The 17400-nt window shown below is 39.7% G+C and overlaps 1 protein-coding gene across 1 annotated transcript in view; it reads right to left on the bottom strand.

Annotated features, from left to right (window-relative positions):
- THSD7B (thrombospondin type 1 domain containing 7B) overlaps positions 1-17400 on the bottom strand; it is a 269081-nt gene that overhangs the window by 171837 nt on the left and 79844 nt on the right. Inside the window, exons 5-7 of the mRNA XM_068407870.1 lie at positions 15876-15902; positions 12791-12946; positions 10880-11077 (exon numbers count right to left, since the gene is read on the bottom strand). Coding sequence (XP_068263971.1) covers positions 10880-11077; positions 12791-12946; positions 15876-15902 — 381 coding nt within the window. The remainder of the gene's footprint in view (positions 1-10879; positions 11078-12790; positions 12947-15875; positions 15903-17400) is intronic.

Genomic DNA, 17400 nt, shown 5'->3' with positions numbered 1-17400 from the left:
TGTGCTCACATCTGCTCTCTTTTGAATCAGTGTTCCCTAAGAAATACAATAACTCTCTAAAAAGAATACGAACTCAACATGTATGTGAACTTACGCTTAGTTTAAAGAAAACAGCCGCACAGGTATTTCAGGCTGCATGCTCCTTTTCTCTGAGAAAACAGAAATTGCTGTTGGCACTTATAGGTATTTTTCTCATTTCTTACTGAAACAGTCTGGGATTTTTATCTACAATATATTGTGAGGGGTACAACCAAATAAATCTATTTTAAGATTTCTTTTCCAGACTTAAAAAATTAACTATTACTACTTTTGCAGTTACAAAATACAATACAGGAACCTTATTTCACTCTCATAATTGAAAGATTAGAAAGCATCAAACTCAGTAAAAATTCCCTAGACATTAAAAACTGGTTTATAAATAAATAGTTTAAAAGTATACATTTGCACTAGCCTAGTATACAAATACTAATCCTTCTATACAGTTTCTTCAAACCTCTTGCACCAATGTAACAGACCTAGAGGTCACACACACGCCATGCTCTTTAGGTAACCTTTATTACAAACTCAGATGAACTTATGTCAAACTTATTCCATAACATTTAAAACATAAAAGTCAATATAGATCTTGCCATAATGAGTGATGTTTATATTTTTCTTAATGTTATAACTCCAATTTCTGAAAGGGCTACCTTGAACCTTTGTTCCAAATCTCCAGGTGTTAGAAATTCAGGTTCATTAAAAAAAGCAATCAGCACCTGCTGCTCCCTCTCACTAATGCAAGTGGGAGCTGGATCTTTGAAAATCCATCTCCTCTCTGCTGAAACAGCCATAGGGAAGAAGTGGCCTTTGCCCTTGCCATTTTAATACTGCTCTGAAGTCTTGAAAAAGACTTTTGGAGACATTAAGTACCAAAAAGGAGCACTAGATACTGAAAAGAATCATGAGTTTGCACAGAAATTCATCTGAGGGCATTCTGCACCGACCACAAGCTCACACTTAGCTCACCTGACACAGAAAAAAATATTTTCACAGGTAGCTGTAATACCTTATATTGACAGGCATAGGGAGGACAAAAGCTGGCTACAACCCTAATCAACTCCACTGGTATCTCTGTCTGCCACCTACACAGAGCTCACATCGCCACTGGATACCGATTACAGCTGCCTTCTGGATGACTGACACAAACCACAGCACCTGCATTTGAAAAAGCACAGCCACAGTTCAGCTGGAAATCACACAACATATTTGCATTCAAACATAAAGAAAATTAATCAAAGCATGTTTGAGTTTATCCCCTAGATTCAAATCCACAACCTTCCAGCTTTCCAGCACTAGGTATTTCAGCCTGTATTTTTGCACAATATGCCTGACTCTAAGACACAGATATTTACACAAATATAGCTACTACAAGAATTGCTTATAGACTTTTGAGTTTCTGTCTCCGTTGGCCTGTCGGCCATATGTTTGCTACGATCTTCAACGGAATAAAACTGTTAAAGTGTGACTAAGCAAAGCAAGCTCTTACTTTTCAGCAACTTCCCTGAAGAAGCTGATCTGTTCCTTTTGCAGACATCAATTTCAGTAGAGGATGCAAAGACAGTAAATTCACTTGAACTCACGATGGTGTCTGTGCTCAAACTGTCAGTGCACCAGTCCTAGAGCAGGTCACAATCTGCATTTTGTCTTTTTAAATCTTTCCAGTAGGAGACATCAAATATTTGGCCTGGTACCAGCTGCTGCAAGGGAAGGCTTGATGAAGGTAGCTACATCCACTCCACCTGGCTCGTAAACAGCCAGCCTGCTCAAAGAGCACATCAATCTTCATGACTACCAAAAAAAATGGGTCTCAAATCTATTGAACAAACCACACACCATTCTTCAGGATTCCTGAAACACTCATAATACTCATCAGCCTTGCTACTGCACTGCAACATGCTCCTTCCTCCACAGCTGCAAAATGAGAAGTATGGATCCTATCTAGTTGCTAGAAGGCTCTGCATGTTGCCTTTAAGGACTTGTGATTCCCTTGGTCAGGAAAACATACCAGTTTGGGATCAACAGCTCCAATGATGGGGTGGGGTACGCTCACAAACTAAGAGGAGGGATGAGCAACGTGGTGCAGAAGGCTGAGCCCCACGACAGTAATTGAACCTGCAGGCTTAGAAGAGCTGGTATCTGTTTAATTTTATTGATCATATGTGCAAGTGTGTCGAGCAACTGGATAATTTTACCGTTCCCTATGAAATAATTCCAGATCTTACAGCTGTAAAGTTGTCTCACCTCCAATTTGCATTAACGTACACATACTAATCACACCCTCCTCAGGCAAAACTCCCATTGCAAGTTCTGTCCTGCTAATGCTGACAGCACACACATTTGACCAAAGCAGTATATAAGTCTGTCTTTTTGAACCTCAATGATTTAAGAAGCCAAGACAAAACAGTTCCTAATCCATCGACCGAGCTATTTAACTTGTAGCTGTACATCATTCTCTCATTCACGGCGTATCACTAGAAGAGCACTCTCCACCCACCCCTCTCAGCAAGTCAAAGCCTCCTGGGTGCTCTCCATGTACAGGCAGGTCTGGGAAAAAGCATCACTGAAGACAAATTGATTTTTGTTACTCCATGTATTAAGGTCAGACTAAAGACAGGTGCATTTCCACATTAACTTGAAAACAAGTATTTTAATTTTACAAACCAGACTGCTTTAGTTTCCAGAAGTTGCAGTTTCTAAAATAAAGAATGACCACAGTCTAAGCTTATGCTGCTCTTACAGGAGAAATGAAATCCAGATGTACCATTAGGCATGGTGTTGTGTCACTGGACACGATGCATCAATGGAGATTTTAGATCTTATTCTGATACGTCAGAAAGATCTTCTTTTCAATAAATTAAACACAGTAAATCTTTTCTCTAAGAAATTAAACAGACTCTGCAAATTCACTCTATAACATTAATCCATAACAAGATGAAAAATCAAGGACATGCTGGGATGGAACTGGAAGTACAGACAGGTAACTGAGCACACCATTATTCATATTCTACCCCCAAAGAGTCTCCCAGCTTCCGTTGAGTGCAGAGCTTCACTGTCAAGCTCTGGCAGAACATAGTACTGGATCTTAATATAACACTGCTTTGATTACCTTACTTCCCTTTACTCTTTGCTTGAATTCCAACAGGATTTCCATGTCTGCTCTGTCAATAGAGCTGTGTGAATAACGGATTTCTGTTTGGGCACTGAACCAGGAAAAAAAAAAGGAAAAGGAAGGAAAAACTCAAACTGTTTTAAGAAGACTGAAGGGAGACTGGGGAAGGATTTAGGAAAAAAGTAATTTCAAGATAAGGCAAAATGTTTGTTTAATCTAAAAGGAATATTTTGCTTTTATATTAACAACATCTTTTTAAAATATTTTGAATTTTTAATTTTGTTTAAGACTTGGCCTAGTTCATTTACAAAAAAAAAAGCAAATATTAATCATTTAACCTAAAAATGCTCAAAAAAAACATTTTGACTCTGAAATATTGTTCTCCAGTTTTACAAATAAAACTGTCAGATGGAACAGAAATTTGGGAATAGATGTATTTCAACCCAATCATGTACTTTTTCAGTGAACTTATTAACACTTAAAAACAAAAAACATCTTGTCTTCTTGGCAAGTGCCACGTTCTAGATACCGACTGTGCAGAACCAATGAGATCACACAGAAAAATAAAACAAAATTGTTGTGCTGAAACGACTCTTACTAGTGCTGCCAGAACAGCAGCAGCAGGAGTATAAAGGTTTTCTGCTCAAAAGCAAAAGAAGCAACACGCCTAAAAGTTTGGTGAACATCCGTATTTTGTGGGTTTCTTCTATTCACCACCCCCTGCAAATATGCCCTGGGGTTTTGGTGTGTTGGGGTTTTTTTTGGGGGGGGCAGGTGGAGTTAATGTTAGAATTAGGAATAAAAAGAAAAAGAAAAACATAGGTTTAATCATCTGGCATAACACTGCTGAAATGAGGACGACTGATTTTTTACTCCACAACTATTTCTGTTCCTGACTGCTCTTTGCTGCCGCTCGTGCAGCCCCATGTCTGGCAGCGCTGAGGCTCAGTGAGCCCAGGCTCAGGCGATGGGTGCTGCCCCCCAGCTTGGATAACTCTTGCAGCTTGAAGCCAGCAGCTTATTCCACTGAGAATACTTAAAAAAAACATCGTGCCACCATAACAGCTATGACAGTAGGGTTGCAGCAAGTTTTATTTCTAAGTTACCATCTTGGCAGATCACCTGTAGCAGGGTGCTTCGTCCCTTACAACCAGGAGTCCCGGGACCTGCCAGATATTATTCATTTTTCAGATATGGCTGGGAAGGGTGTACAGAAACCTCCAAAGTGCCTGGGAGCACCCAGATGAGGCAGAAGCTGCTGAAGAAGGTGGCTTTGTGACAAGTCCCAGAAACAGTCACTTGGGTGCTACAGGAGAAGACAGACAGCAACGTTGTTCTGTGCACCCCTGGACTCTGCTCCGCTGGGTTCGGCACCTGCATCTCCCTGTCACAGCACGAGCTGTGCACGAATAAGGAACCGATAGATTATTCAGCGCTGTTATAAATACTGTCCTCCAAAAGGAAGACAACCCCACAATTTTAACTAGCACAAAAGAAAGAAACCCTGGTACCCACGGTGGCAGTGTAGAAAGGCAAATACTCAGCAGCTTTTGAGCTGTGATTAGATTTGTGAACTAGAAGCAGAGTAAAACAGCCTGAATCCAGCAAAATCATGCAACCTTTGCATTAAACCTTGTTGCTGATCTGATAATTTCTGATTAAAACAATGAAGCCTTTGGGTATAAATTATTTCATATTTTTGATTATTTAGACACTATGCTGTTCACTATCACAGACAAATCATCTTTGTTACTAATAGTTCTTCTGGTAGGAATCAGAACAAGCAGAAGCAAATTAATATACGATGACACAGGAATTACAACAAAATGGATTGACGACTTGCGGGTATGATTCTGAATAATAACATTTTACAATCTATTCAAGAGCATTGCTGACAGGTGAGATTTAGTTTACAGGATTGTCAGAAACATTTATAAAATGCTCAGAAAATGAATTGTTACTTTTATGATTCATACTTGTTATTTCACGAATTTATTGTTGTAGTTCCTTTTACGTATGTTCTCAGGTTGTACTCGCCATAATAACCGCTCTGCTCACAAGCTACATGACTACAATGTGCATCTCTAAAAACCACAGTTTGGTTCAACATTTGTTTTGTTTCAATCTATTTTTCCATTATTAATACAGCCTAAAATAGATATGGAAAACAACAATAAAAAGGGTTCCCAAATTCCTCCATCAGACTGAACCCAACAACATTTATATGTTAAATCCAGTTGTATTTCTTACCATCTAAGTCAAAAGACTGGGAAACTACCTAGTAAGGCACACCAGCTCCTCTTTGGACTGAACTGTTACCCACTGACCCTGAGCCAAGTCCTGCTGTCTAACATTATCTGCAGTTTTCTGCACACTACTACAACATTGAATTCCCTTTGTCTCACTGTACCCAAAGTGCCTGTACCTATCACAAAGACATAAGAAGCAGAGCACATAAAAGATGATTTTGGTCATTGTCTTCAAAAAATGAAACGCCATTTTGGCTACTGTCCAATTGCATTTTAAAATGAGAAAGTTTTGACCATCTTCATAGTTTTGTATCTACTGAGCAGCAACATTTAAGGAGAGCAAGTGAACTGGAAAGTTTTCAGAGAGTTATTTTCATCTGGTCAATGCACAGTAATGTTTGTCGGTTCTAATCAAGACTGCCCAAATTAAAATGTCAAATACTTGCAACTATCTGATGAAGAATACATTACAAACAGGAGATTATTCAATTCCTTGTTGAACAACCTTAAACAACAACTCTGAGAAAAATCACAAATAATTCTTGGGTTGTCTGTGAACATAAAAAAAGAGTTTTCAAATAAATTCTTTATCTGAATTATAGATCCATGTACCCAATGATACAGTTACATAATCCAATTTTTAGTATCATCATCCATCTTCCTGTACTATTCTTTTGGCCTCACAGTCTTCCCCACAAGTATCCGTTGTCCTTCACTAGCTAAATAAAAAACACTTTGCTGAAAAATTTTATTTGGAAGAAACATGCTATATAGGTCTTTTCCCATTCTACGCATTACTTCATTGCATTTCTACACATTATTTAATTTCATTTGATTTATTACACTACCGTCTTCTGATGCTACAGAAGAGGCGCACTCAAGGGACACGGACCAGACACTAAGTTTCTTGCAAGCATCGTATGCATGTTCAATAACTTATTAACAGAGATTACAGACACTACTAGGTGGGAGCAGGCAGACACCTATGAATGACAAAGTAATGAGATGATTACGGTCTTCTCATTCCTCCTCATCTACGCTAACTGCTGCAAATCACAAATTACAGACTCCAGCTACTCCATGAAAAAATGCTGTAGATAGTGTGTGCAGGCCCCTTCATTACAGACACCCTACATTAACCTATTTAAGAAACAAAAAAGTCATTTCTGTACCTCTAGACCAAGTAGAAGTAAGAGTGCTACATCACTGAAATTCGTACAAGACCTTACAGAAAGAGACTGCTTTGACAGGGAAGTCTTCAGAGAAACCCTGAAAACCACAGTCAGACCCATGTCTGACTCCATCCTGAGTTGTTCCAGCTCACACCAGCAGCAATTCATTACCCGGGTCAGTACCACAAGATCTTCTCACTGGAAAGGATAGCTTCTTAAAATTGAAAAAAGGACACGACAAAGGGCTCCCAAGGTGGGGTTTCACTTGGAGAATGAGGTTGGTTAGCCCCTGCTCCTAGCTCCCCTCCTGAACAGGTCCCTCCCGACCCCCTCTCATGGCATGGGCTCGCACCACGAGCGTGCAAGAGATATGGCATAGGAGAACAACACTGGGGAGACCAGAAGTGAGACAGAAAAGGGATAACACCTTGTTAACTTCACCCAGCATCTATCAACACATATCAGTGTCTTCCTTTAACCCACACCCAGGGCTAAACAATAACAGTTTTTCTCTCACCCAATGTCCCTTTCCCAACTGAGGAAGGAAATTGGGAAAAAGAGGGAGACTCGTGGGTTAAAATTAAACAGACTTAATAAAATAAAGAAACCAATATAAATGCTAACACAAAACACACAAAAGTATACTTAGCTACAGGTTGCAGCAGGTTGTCCAGGAATAGCAATTGTCAACAATGAAAAAAAAAACGGAGGACAGAAGAGAGGAGAGCAAAAACAGCCCCACCCAGCGAGCCCTCCCTTTTATAGTGAACTTGATGTTAATGCTGTAGAACACACCTGTGGGCCAGCCTGGGTCAGCTGCCCTGGATTTAACTGCTAATGGCCCTGATCACCATGTCTGGCCACAAACTGAAACAAAATCCCAATGAAACCAGGACAATCAGAGACAAAGATGCACCTCCAAGCTCCACCTTACTGTAGGGAAGTTTAGGCCAACAGGATCCCACAGGCTCTGCCAGCAGCAGCAAAGTCCTCTGCCACAGGAGAGAGGAATGAAAAACACAGCCAGTTCCCTCCTGCTGCAGTCAAGGCAATTAAAGCTCATTTTTGGCAAAGGAAAAAAAAAAAAACACAACAGTCTCCCCATGAAAAAGGTCTCAGGTCTCTGAGCTGTGGAGAGCAGTACATAACTGCCCAGCACTACACAGTAGAGCATGGGCTAGCAAGGGACACAGGTTCATCCACATTGTGGGTGGAGGGAGAAGAGATGGGCAAGGGCAAGAAGCCGTGATGCCAAGCTCTTCTTCAGTATGGCTGACACAAACAGGACTGACAGCTGCTTTTAACTTCTAAAGAGAAGCGAACTATCACACGGCAACAAGAAGGCAGCATCATGCCAAAAAGTCTGGCATCTAGATGAAAATGAAGACGTCTTGCAGTACCCTAATCAACGCACTCCAGGCCCAAATGAACTGTTGCTAAGATAACGATACACTGGATTTTGTCATTTAATGAGGTCCAAAAAAAAAAAAAAAGTATTTTTTTATCCCTTTAGGCTTTTAGTGGGAATACTGAGCAACAATGCCAGGCACGGATGACAGAATGACTGGATGAATGACTGAAGTTTAGGATAGAGCTGAATTCTACAAAAGATGCTTAAGCAAATGAAAATACTGGCACATAATGCAGCTACTCTAAATGCTTTCAGCAGGGCAGTTACTTGCCCAGTATTTTGAACTTCTGTATAATGCTAAGCATTAGCATAGGCCTTGTGCTATTTTACCTGTAATTGATGCATCTCACAGCTTCACACGACTCCCTACTGGCTTCCCACTACCAACTAACCAACTGTTCCAGGTAAAACACTTCATGCAAATTCGCCGCTTACTCCAGCTTTTATCCAAGAAAATAGACCACTTATTGCAATGGGAATCTAGTTAAGAGAACATTACAGAAGGAAAAAAGGTTACAAATAGCACAACTAATATTACTGGACTGACAGGAGAAGAAACAAATTGATTTCTTTTCCTATTTCTACTTTAAGGACTCCGCCAGTCCTATCCCACTGGATGAAAAATGCAGAAAAGCTCAGAAGTAGTATTAACCAGTGCCTCTAATCTGCCTAGTGAGCTGGATATTTCCCTGTGAAACCTTCTCAATTAGAACTGGACGTTCTAGACAATGATCACGTCTAGTGACAATATTTGTCTCGGGGTGCCAGGGTGGGAGGAATGTCCTAACTCTTTTTTTTTTTTTTTTTGGTAACTAGAACATGCACAAAGTAATTGAAATGAAAAGGGTACTTGTGAGACTTCCAACATCTTGTTGAACAATTATGTGAAGAAGAGACACTTCAAAGGCATGGCTTCTTAAGGATCACAGCCACAGAGAACGGTTTGATCAGAGATCAATGAGCATCTGCCATGTTACACGCTTTCCTTCCGAGTCACAAGTTGGTGCATTGTCCTGCATTCACTGGGACAGAAGCACAGAATCAATTTTCTGTTCAGAAAAGCTGCATTTTTGAGAGGACTGAAGAACCTGATATGGCAGGAACAAAGGTGATAAGACACTTTGTTTTAGTTTGTGACCAGCCATGGTGTGCAAGTTCCCATGGTGATCAAGGCCATCAGCAGTTTTGAGCTAGCCAGGTGCTAAAGCCAGGAGGAGCGAAAGCCAGGGCAGCTGCCCCAGGGTGGCCCACAGAAGTATTCCCTACCATAAACGTCACACTCACTATAAATTGGGAAGGTTGCTGAGGATGCGGCTCCTCCTCAGTGGTCGCCATCCCTGGAGGGGCTCGCCCATCATCCCGCTCCCAAGGCTTGCTCTCCCATTCGCTGTGACTGTCACGCAGTGTTCAACATCCAGCATTCATTGGGCTGAGTATAACCCTGGGTACTTATTATTAGCATTAGTATTAATATTAGTTTTGCTCTTTTAGTAAATCTGCTTCCATTTCTACCCATGGGCCTCCTTTCCTTCTCCCAATTCCCCTTCTCAGCTGGGAAGGGGTTATTGGTGATAGAACAGCTGGTCATAGCATAGCCCCCAGACTAAATAGAGACATGCTAACAGAGACGCGCATAAAAATGGATGTTGGCACAGTTTTAACAGTGTGAAGTACATGGTGCTCCTTAGCAATACCAGACTCCATCTGCGCACATCACTGCAGGACTGGGCCTACAGTTACGATCACACATCGGAAGAGACTACTCAGACAAAGTTCAGAGACAGCTCTTTGCTCTCCACTATATTCTGGCTATCTCATTTTATAACAGATGAAGATTTTTTTTTTGCCCCATTTTCACAAACTTACAAGAAAACCACTCAGTTTTTAAATGTGTTTCAGGAGAATCTGTGCTCTTCAGACAAAGCAGCCATCGTTTCATTCTGTCAGATTCTAATGTCTCGTAAATGACACACTATTTTTAACCACTTGCCAATTAACCCCTCTTGTTATCGACTTGAAATTGTTTCCTGTGATTGGTCTCAGCACCATGTAAAAGAAGAAATCTCCATTTCAGATATAATATCAGGCTCTAAAGTTCCACAATTTTGCCACTTTTCAGATGATAGCACAGCCTCGCTGTGACTAACGACTGCAAAATCGTGCTCCATGTAATTGAATCTAAAGATCTATCAACACTGACCTTATCAAGAAATGAAACTTTTGGCTGAGGTTCAGACTGTGCCCAAGAAATAAGCTCTTACTGGTTGTTTGTAAACGTCACATAAAAATGTACTTATTCATTATTAACAACTTGTAAACTGAACACACTGCAGGTCTCAAACTGCTGCCAAGTAAGGTATTACTTAGTACGATCATTTCATTTACATCTAATCCTTGTGTTAATTTTGGCAGCACAACCAAGCATCCCTTCTCATGACTATAAGAGGGTTATCATAACAAGATAAACATTCAGACCGCACACTAAAAATCGAAGACAGAAGAAATGCTAGAGGCTGGATTAATTTTGTGAATGCCCGTAGTGCTGCTGGCCCCAGTGACAGCCCTACTTTTGTACAAGATGTGCAAAAAGAAAGGATTCTAGGAAGAAGCAGGCCATTGGTATCCCACTTTTGTTGTGAGAAGGCCAGCAGTAACAACGCATGACCTGTACTGGTGAGCCATCTCCTTTAGGATGAAATAGAATAGAAGGCTCCAAGCAAAATCCCGGGTAGTATCAGCACAAGGCTTTCATGAGCATCACAGTCAACTAAAAAAATCTGAAAGCTTCATAAAAATTCAGTAAGGAGCCATTGCAAATAATCAGAATCGCTCCTCAGCAGAATGCCATTTTAGGAGGCACGAAAGACCATGGGGCTTTTAAGATGACACCATTACGCACCTTTCTTGTTCTTGCATACAGCTTTCAGCATGCGGTTTCCAGGTCCACATTTTCCATGGGCTGTCACACATATTCCTTCTGAAACGATCCACTCGTAACACACCGGGTCTTCACAAGGAATAGATTCAATTAAATGCGGACAACCTGCCAGGGTGCCTACCGGATCCACGATCACTTGCCTTTGTCTCATTCTAAAGCCTGGAAAAAGAGAAACTGAATTAACTGCATGGCAGCAAAAAAAAATATTTATACCAATAATCTAGTAGTAAGAGGACTATATAGGGCATCTGGAACTGGGGGATATAAACACAAGCAAGAGCAGAACACTTAGAAACTGAACTGATTGGGATGGCCCTTGGCTGCATATGCCCACAGCCTGGGCATGCAAAATCTAACAGTGTGTAAAGAATTCCAACAAACCACATTTTTCACATTTCTTTTTCCCTTTCATCAACATTAGACAGAAATACACATGTCAAAATATAGGAATTTCCCACTGATGCATATATTAATGTAATAACAACATTAAGATAAAAAGAGAGAAACAGTTAAGGAATTGAAGATGTAAAAGACATCTATATTCTGCCTGGAAATCCACTAATGAAAAGGCTTGGTTTTGAGATAGAGCAGAGCAGTTTCCTAAGAAATCAGTATTCTGCTTTACGAAGGTGTAAGGATTTCTGATACATAATGCATATAAGAACTCTTTGAAATGACATCCTATTAAACTGGAAGATTCAAATGTAAAGTGGAAGAAAAAAGGTTACAGAAATAATGAAAGAATTGATTACATAATCTACCTCTTTCTGAATAAAACCAAAAGTCATGTTGCTATATAAAATGCAGAACTAATACACAAGTATCTTTCAGCATATTTTGTTACGTAAATGACACAGAATTCTAAAAAAGGCAGAAAAAATACATCGTGGTCTTTCCTACAACAGCCTCAGACAAGGGGCAGATATACAGCAATTAGTAGAGGCCACGTGGAAATGCCTTGACCATGACACAGAAACGAAAATGAAAAATAGAACATTCCAGAGAACATAACAGACCAAACTTCCACTGTTCTCAAAACAGCAAAAAGAAATCATTCAAAACAATTTAAAAATGAAATGATTTTGCAAATCTTTATATTTAACCACATATTTTTTTATTATTTCTTTTTCAATTTGAAAACTTCTGACGAGCTCCAATCACTTCAAAAACTTACGCTGTTTTCAGCAAAGTGTAATTTCCAAACAGCAATATTCATTCCCTGACATGAACTCCAACAGTCATCTTTTCAACTTAGAGCCTTAGGAAAGGCTCTGCAATGAATCTCAGAGTGTTGCAGCAGCAAACACGTACACTAGTCAATTAAGATCCAGGGGGTTAAACTATATTTGCATACTCTTCTTCCAGGAATTTAAACCAAACCCAGCACAATGAGAACAATCTCTCAGGTCAGCCTAACTCCAGGATGGCAGGGCTGTGGGATACACCTCTGTCCTCACGCCTTCCAACCTCACCCAAGCATTGCCCTCACATCTAAGCAGCAGGACTTCCAAGGGGGACCACAGAGGGACAGTCTGGCACTATGGAGGTCTGCAGCTGCTATCCCAGGAAATCTTCCTTTTCTACAAGTTCAGTGTAGGATAAAAGGATCTGAATCAGGCTGAAAATCTTATCTGGTTTGTTTTTTTTTTTTTCTTCTCCCAAGAATAACTGCAAAAAGCTTTTAAAGGTCATATTCCACTCCTGCACGCACATCTAAGAGCTTCATCCTATGTTAGATTAATTTTTTAAAAAATACATTAAGCTCCCAATATAGAATTTGACACCACTGCTTTTGCAATCTTATCATAATATTCCGTTACCCACTTTAGATCCCCCAGTGCTGCAAAATCAATATATAAGAGCAGTCATTACCTCTCCTTCCGTGGCGGTCCTGGCAGTTCTCATGAAGGCAGGGGCCCCACATGGACCAGGCAGACACCACGCACTCGGACGGGCATGGCAGGTGACACAGCTGGGAGGCGGAGGGAGCAGGACCCAGGCACAGCTTCCCATCAACCGGTCTAGTAACTGAGAGGGGAAAAAAAAAAAAGGAAACAAGAAAAGCAAGGCTGTGACTTTGCCCTGACCAATGCACAGAGCTCCAGGGTTTACTGCTGGCCTTAGTTTTCCAGAACGCACCAATATCCAGTGCTTTTTTAGGGTGTTCTCTCCCAGAACAAAAAGTTAATCCTGTTCAGCAAGGCACGTAACATTTTATCTACATCATCCATATTCAGGGGGTCAATTAAGACTATGGTTAATGGTAAACAGGTGCTTTAATACTAAATTCAATGTTGATTTTCTACAACGCTGGAGCAACAAACTGGAATCTAATCCCCCCCCATTTATGGCCAAGGAGACCTCTTTACACCGTACTGAAGAGAAAGATGTATAAGAAGGAAATCCAAAAAAGCTCACGCTGCAATTGGGAGCCAGGCAGAGGCAGGTGAGAAAAGCCTGAGCAGGGGAAATGTCCCCATACCCATCTCCTTCATGGGCGCTGCCACCCCGAGATGACAGACGCAGGGTCCGGACCTTTGAATGTTCTTCATCTACTTTCAATAACATTGAGCAGAGCTCTCGGTTCCTTCTACACAGACACATGCAGAAAGCATCTTTCCTGCCTGGGAGGCGAGACATGTACTTGAGCTGCCTGCACCCTAGGCAGGCGTGGATCTCCAAACCTCTTCATCCAAGAGACGAGCCAACCTCAAACTCTGCCAATCACTAGTTTAGTCGATAATAAATTTGGAAAGCTGATTCCCTTTGTATTTTCATTTATCATAAGAGATTTCTCGTTTCAATTAACTTCTCCTGCCTTTTTATTCAGGGCAGAGGAAGGAAAGGAAAGACTCTTAAATCTGTCTTCTGAGTCATTATATGATACTGCATTTTAATTACATTATGGGTTGAATTTGGCTGTCTCTTTAGATAAATCAGTATCAAAGCAGTCTTTCAAAAGGCAAAGGCTTGTTTGAGTTTACTCTGCCATGGTACTACCAAGACTTCATTAATTTTTATAGCTACTGAGTTTGCTTTATCCTCATTTTTATTTTTAATGTCTATTTTTCTTTGCTTCCATGCATGGAATTGACTTGAAAAGAATTTATAAAAATACACCCTATATATGATATTTTTTCTGATATTTTACCATTTTCTTTAAAATGAATCATTTGAAGAAAAATACAACTTTTTTTTTTTTAAACACACGACCTCAGTGCTCAAAATCCCAATAAATTCTGATTTGCACATCCTGAAGCTCAGACTTCAGACAAATATCACCGCTTATGACTCCAGCTCATCAGAATAACAGGATTAAACAACAGATGTGATTTAATTCTAAGCCGAAAGATAATATATTAGCAAAAAAGACCATTTTCTGAATGATGTCTGAGACACCGTAAGGCCTTTGACATGTTCATTTAGCGATTACAAGGTGGCACAAATCCAATTCACCTGAATGGTAACATAAACAGACCCTTTCTAGAGACCTTGCAAGTGAAGTGACAGACAGAATGAGATAAATATTAGAGTTTTAAGGATAAGAGTATTTATTTTACCAACAAGTCTCATGCATGGCTTAACCTGCCTTTCAGCATCAAGCTTTGCAAAACTGTATCATTTTTTGAGAGTTCACTTGAAGAAATTAAAGGAAATACAACTGAGTGCAGATGGTCAAACCAAGGAATAAAGTTCAGTCCTACTCTGCTCTAACTCAAGTTGTTGTTGTTAGCAATGGCTCACTGATTTTTAGATTGTTTCTATATTGCAATTTAACTATGTAAATGTGGAAGCCACGAGATAAAGCAGGTTGGTTCTCCTGCCTTGAAAACTAACCAGCTACAACCAGTGGTGCTGAGGGTATTTTAAACTGTTTTTCGATAAAAGTAAAACAAGAAAAATTAATTAAAAAATTTAAAGGGGTAGGTTTTTGTTGGTAGGCTGAGCCTACCAGCCATTCCAGACTCATGGAAGACTCCTTCCTATTCTGGAGGAAATCCCTGCCTTCCTCTCCCTGCCAACCACCTTCCTGCTCCTCTTCCTCCCTCGGGCTGATGCCCTATTTAATTCTAGCACTGGGAGCTCTTTTCCAAGGACCAACATCCTACTTGTCACCAGAATAAGACTGCTCGTTTACTCACTTCCTGAAATAATACTATACATTCTGTAAAATGTAAATCAGAAAATACACAGGCTTTTCTATAACCAAATATCCAAATATATTCTAGGTCTGTGCCAGCTTATACTCACCCTACAATGCCTATAGTCCTCCAGTGAAAGTCTCCAGGAATAAGACAAGAACAAAAAGAAACAAGCTGCATTAATAAATGCTTATACAATACCATCCTTTTCCAAAACCAGGCAGGTATAAAGAGCCACAATTTCCAGCATGACAGCCAAAGTGACCGGATGGATCAGCAGGTTCAGCCATTTGATTGACAACTCTGATTTCCACCAGTTTTATTTAAAAGCTTTATGTGATTTTCTATTGCTATTCTTTCATACTCTAATAAAAACCTTGTTTCTTCTTTTTTTTTCCTTTTTTTTTTTTTTTTTTTTTTTTTAATTAAATACAAGGTGTTTTTTTCCTGTGAAGCTTTTAAATGCCAAAATCCTCACACACTGCAGCCTCTAAGAAGGCACAGACAGCCCAGCTGGGAATGGCCTGTTCAGGAAAAAAACCTCACATTACGTCTATGACAAATGGATACAGCTGCTAGGACGGTTTTTACATATGGGACAGCCCTCTGATTTTGGTCAATAATTGACTCTGTAATGGCATTTTCCTATAATACTCATATAGAAAAAGTGGGTTTTGATTAATTCTTTTCCTTGGAAAAATATTAGCCACTTTTTGGGGGGAAGGGGAAAGGCAGAAGCCAGGGAAGAGAATAGTGGGAGGGGGAGGCAATATCTTTGATTCAAGTATCAGCTTATTTATTATGCTTGTTCGTACCTTTTAAAATCCTGTGTTCTTCCCAATCTATAGAACAAACTTGAAAAAGCAATCAAGTACTAATCTGGGAGCCTCTGAAACATTGCACGTTTCTATAGCTGTTATATTGAATCTATCCTTTATAAATGCGAGTACAGTTGTTCCCAGCTCCAGCGCCTGCCTCAAGTTTGAATTTTACTATTTACTGTTATTTTCAGGTTATTGCTACCAGCAGGAGATAATAAATTGAGTTCTAAAGTATCTTGTTTCCCTATATATTTTTACTGAGGTAGTGATTTGGGAGAAGAGTGGAAGAGAAAATCAGCTCTGATATTATTATTTCCATAATGTAATTTTAAGCAAATAAATGAATTATCTGTGAATACAGTCATATGGGCACATACTTGCAGACATACATATCAACACGATGTTAAAAAGCAATGATGACCAGACAGAGGGAGAAACGTATAGGACAGCATTTTGGTTGCAATGATTCCTTTCAAATTTAGTTTTTCACTAAATAACACTTTTTTTCCTGAACCTTAACCGAATTTCCCTTTTACAATGAGAAAACAAGTATTTCTGATATTAACACCTAAATGAGACATTTCTAAATATCAGTAACATGTCTGGAATACACGCAAAGAAAATCAGGGCTGTCTCTTACATACTGGTGTAGCCATATTTTAGCTAATATTCTATTCTCAAGGCAATAAATCCAGATGTTTACTGTATCTTTTGGCAAAACTAAGTCAAATTAATGATTGCCAGGGTACAAGAAAGGGATGGCATATCTTTGTAAAAGTTCTTACTGCCTTTTCCAGGACTTACAAACCAAAGACACTTAGATCAATACAAAGGGAAATTACTTGAGAAACTCACAAACGAATGAGTTGTGTTATAAAAACACCTACATGTGTAACACAACAGGGATAAACCCAGCACAACATTTGTTAAGTAATTTCTCTAACCTGAAAGACTTGTTTTTATAGCAAAAACAAAAGATTAGACAAAGGAGAAGTGGTGAATGTAATTTAGGTAGCCTGGAAATGGCGCCAACCCTATTCCGGTGCATCCCTCCATTAAAAACCCTAATGCACCCCATGCCTGATGGAAAAGGTGTCTTTATGCTTTTAAGAAAAATCAATCAGTTTTTGAAGCCATAAGGCACAAAGCTGAAGTCCTATTTTCAATTAAAATCTATTTAATAGACAAGAAACAAAGTATGAATAGAAGGCTAATCACAGCATGAAAGAGGGTTAATAGCGGATTGCCAAGAGCAACAAAGGTTTAATGTATTTCGGAACAATAAAGATCCTCGCAATTTTATTGAAGTGACACAGACTATTCAGCACAGCACTTCACGGAACAGAAAGATTCCCTGTGTCCATATCCTCTGCTGTACAACGGATCCTGATCCCAGCTCGGATATTGTGGTGTTTCACTACAGAATTTGTAGAGATTATCAACAGAAACCACCAATTGAGTTGGACTTGATGATCCTTATAGGTCTCTTCCAACTTGAGATATTCTATGATTCTACGAT

This window comes from Nyctibius grandis, chromosome 9 (genome assembly GCF_013368605.1).
Source record: "Nyctibius grandis isolate bNycGra1 chromosome 9, bNycGra1.pri, whole genome shotgun sequence".
Lineage (NCBI taxonomy): Eukaryota > Metazoa > Chordata > Aves > Nyctibiiformes > Nyctibiidae > Nyctibius > Nyctibius grandis.
The sequence above is the reverse complement of the archived record's forward strand: the minus strand, read 5'-3'. Positions and strand labels throughout refer to the sequence as shown.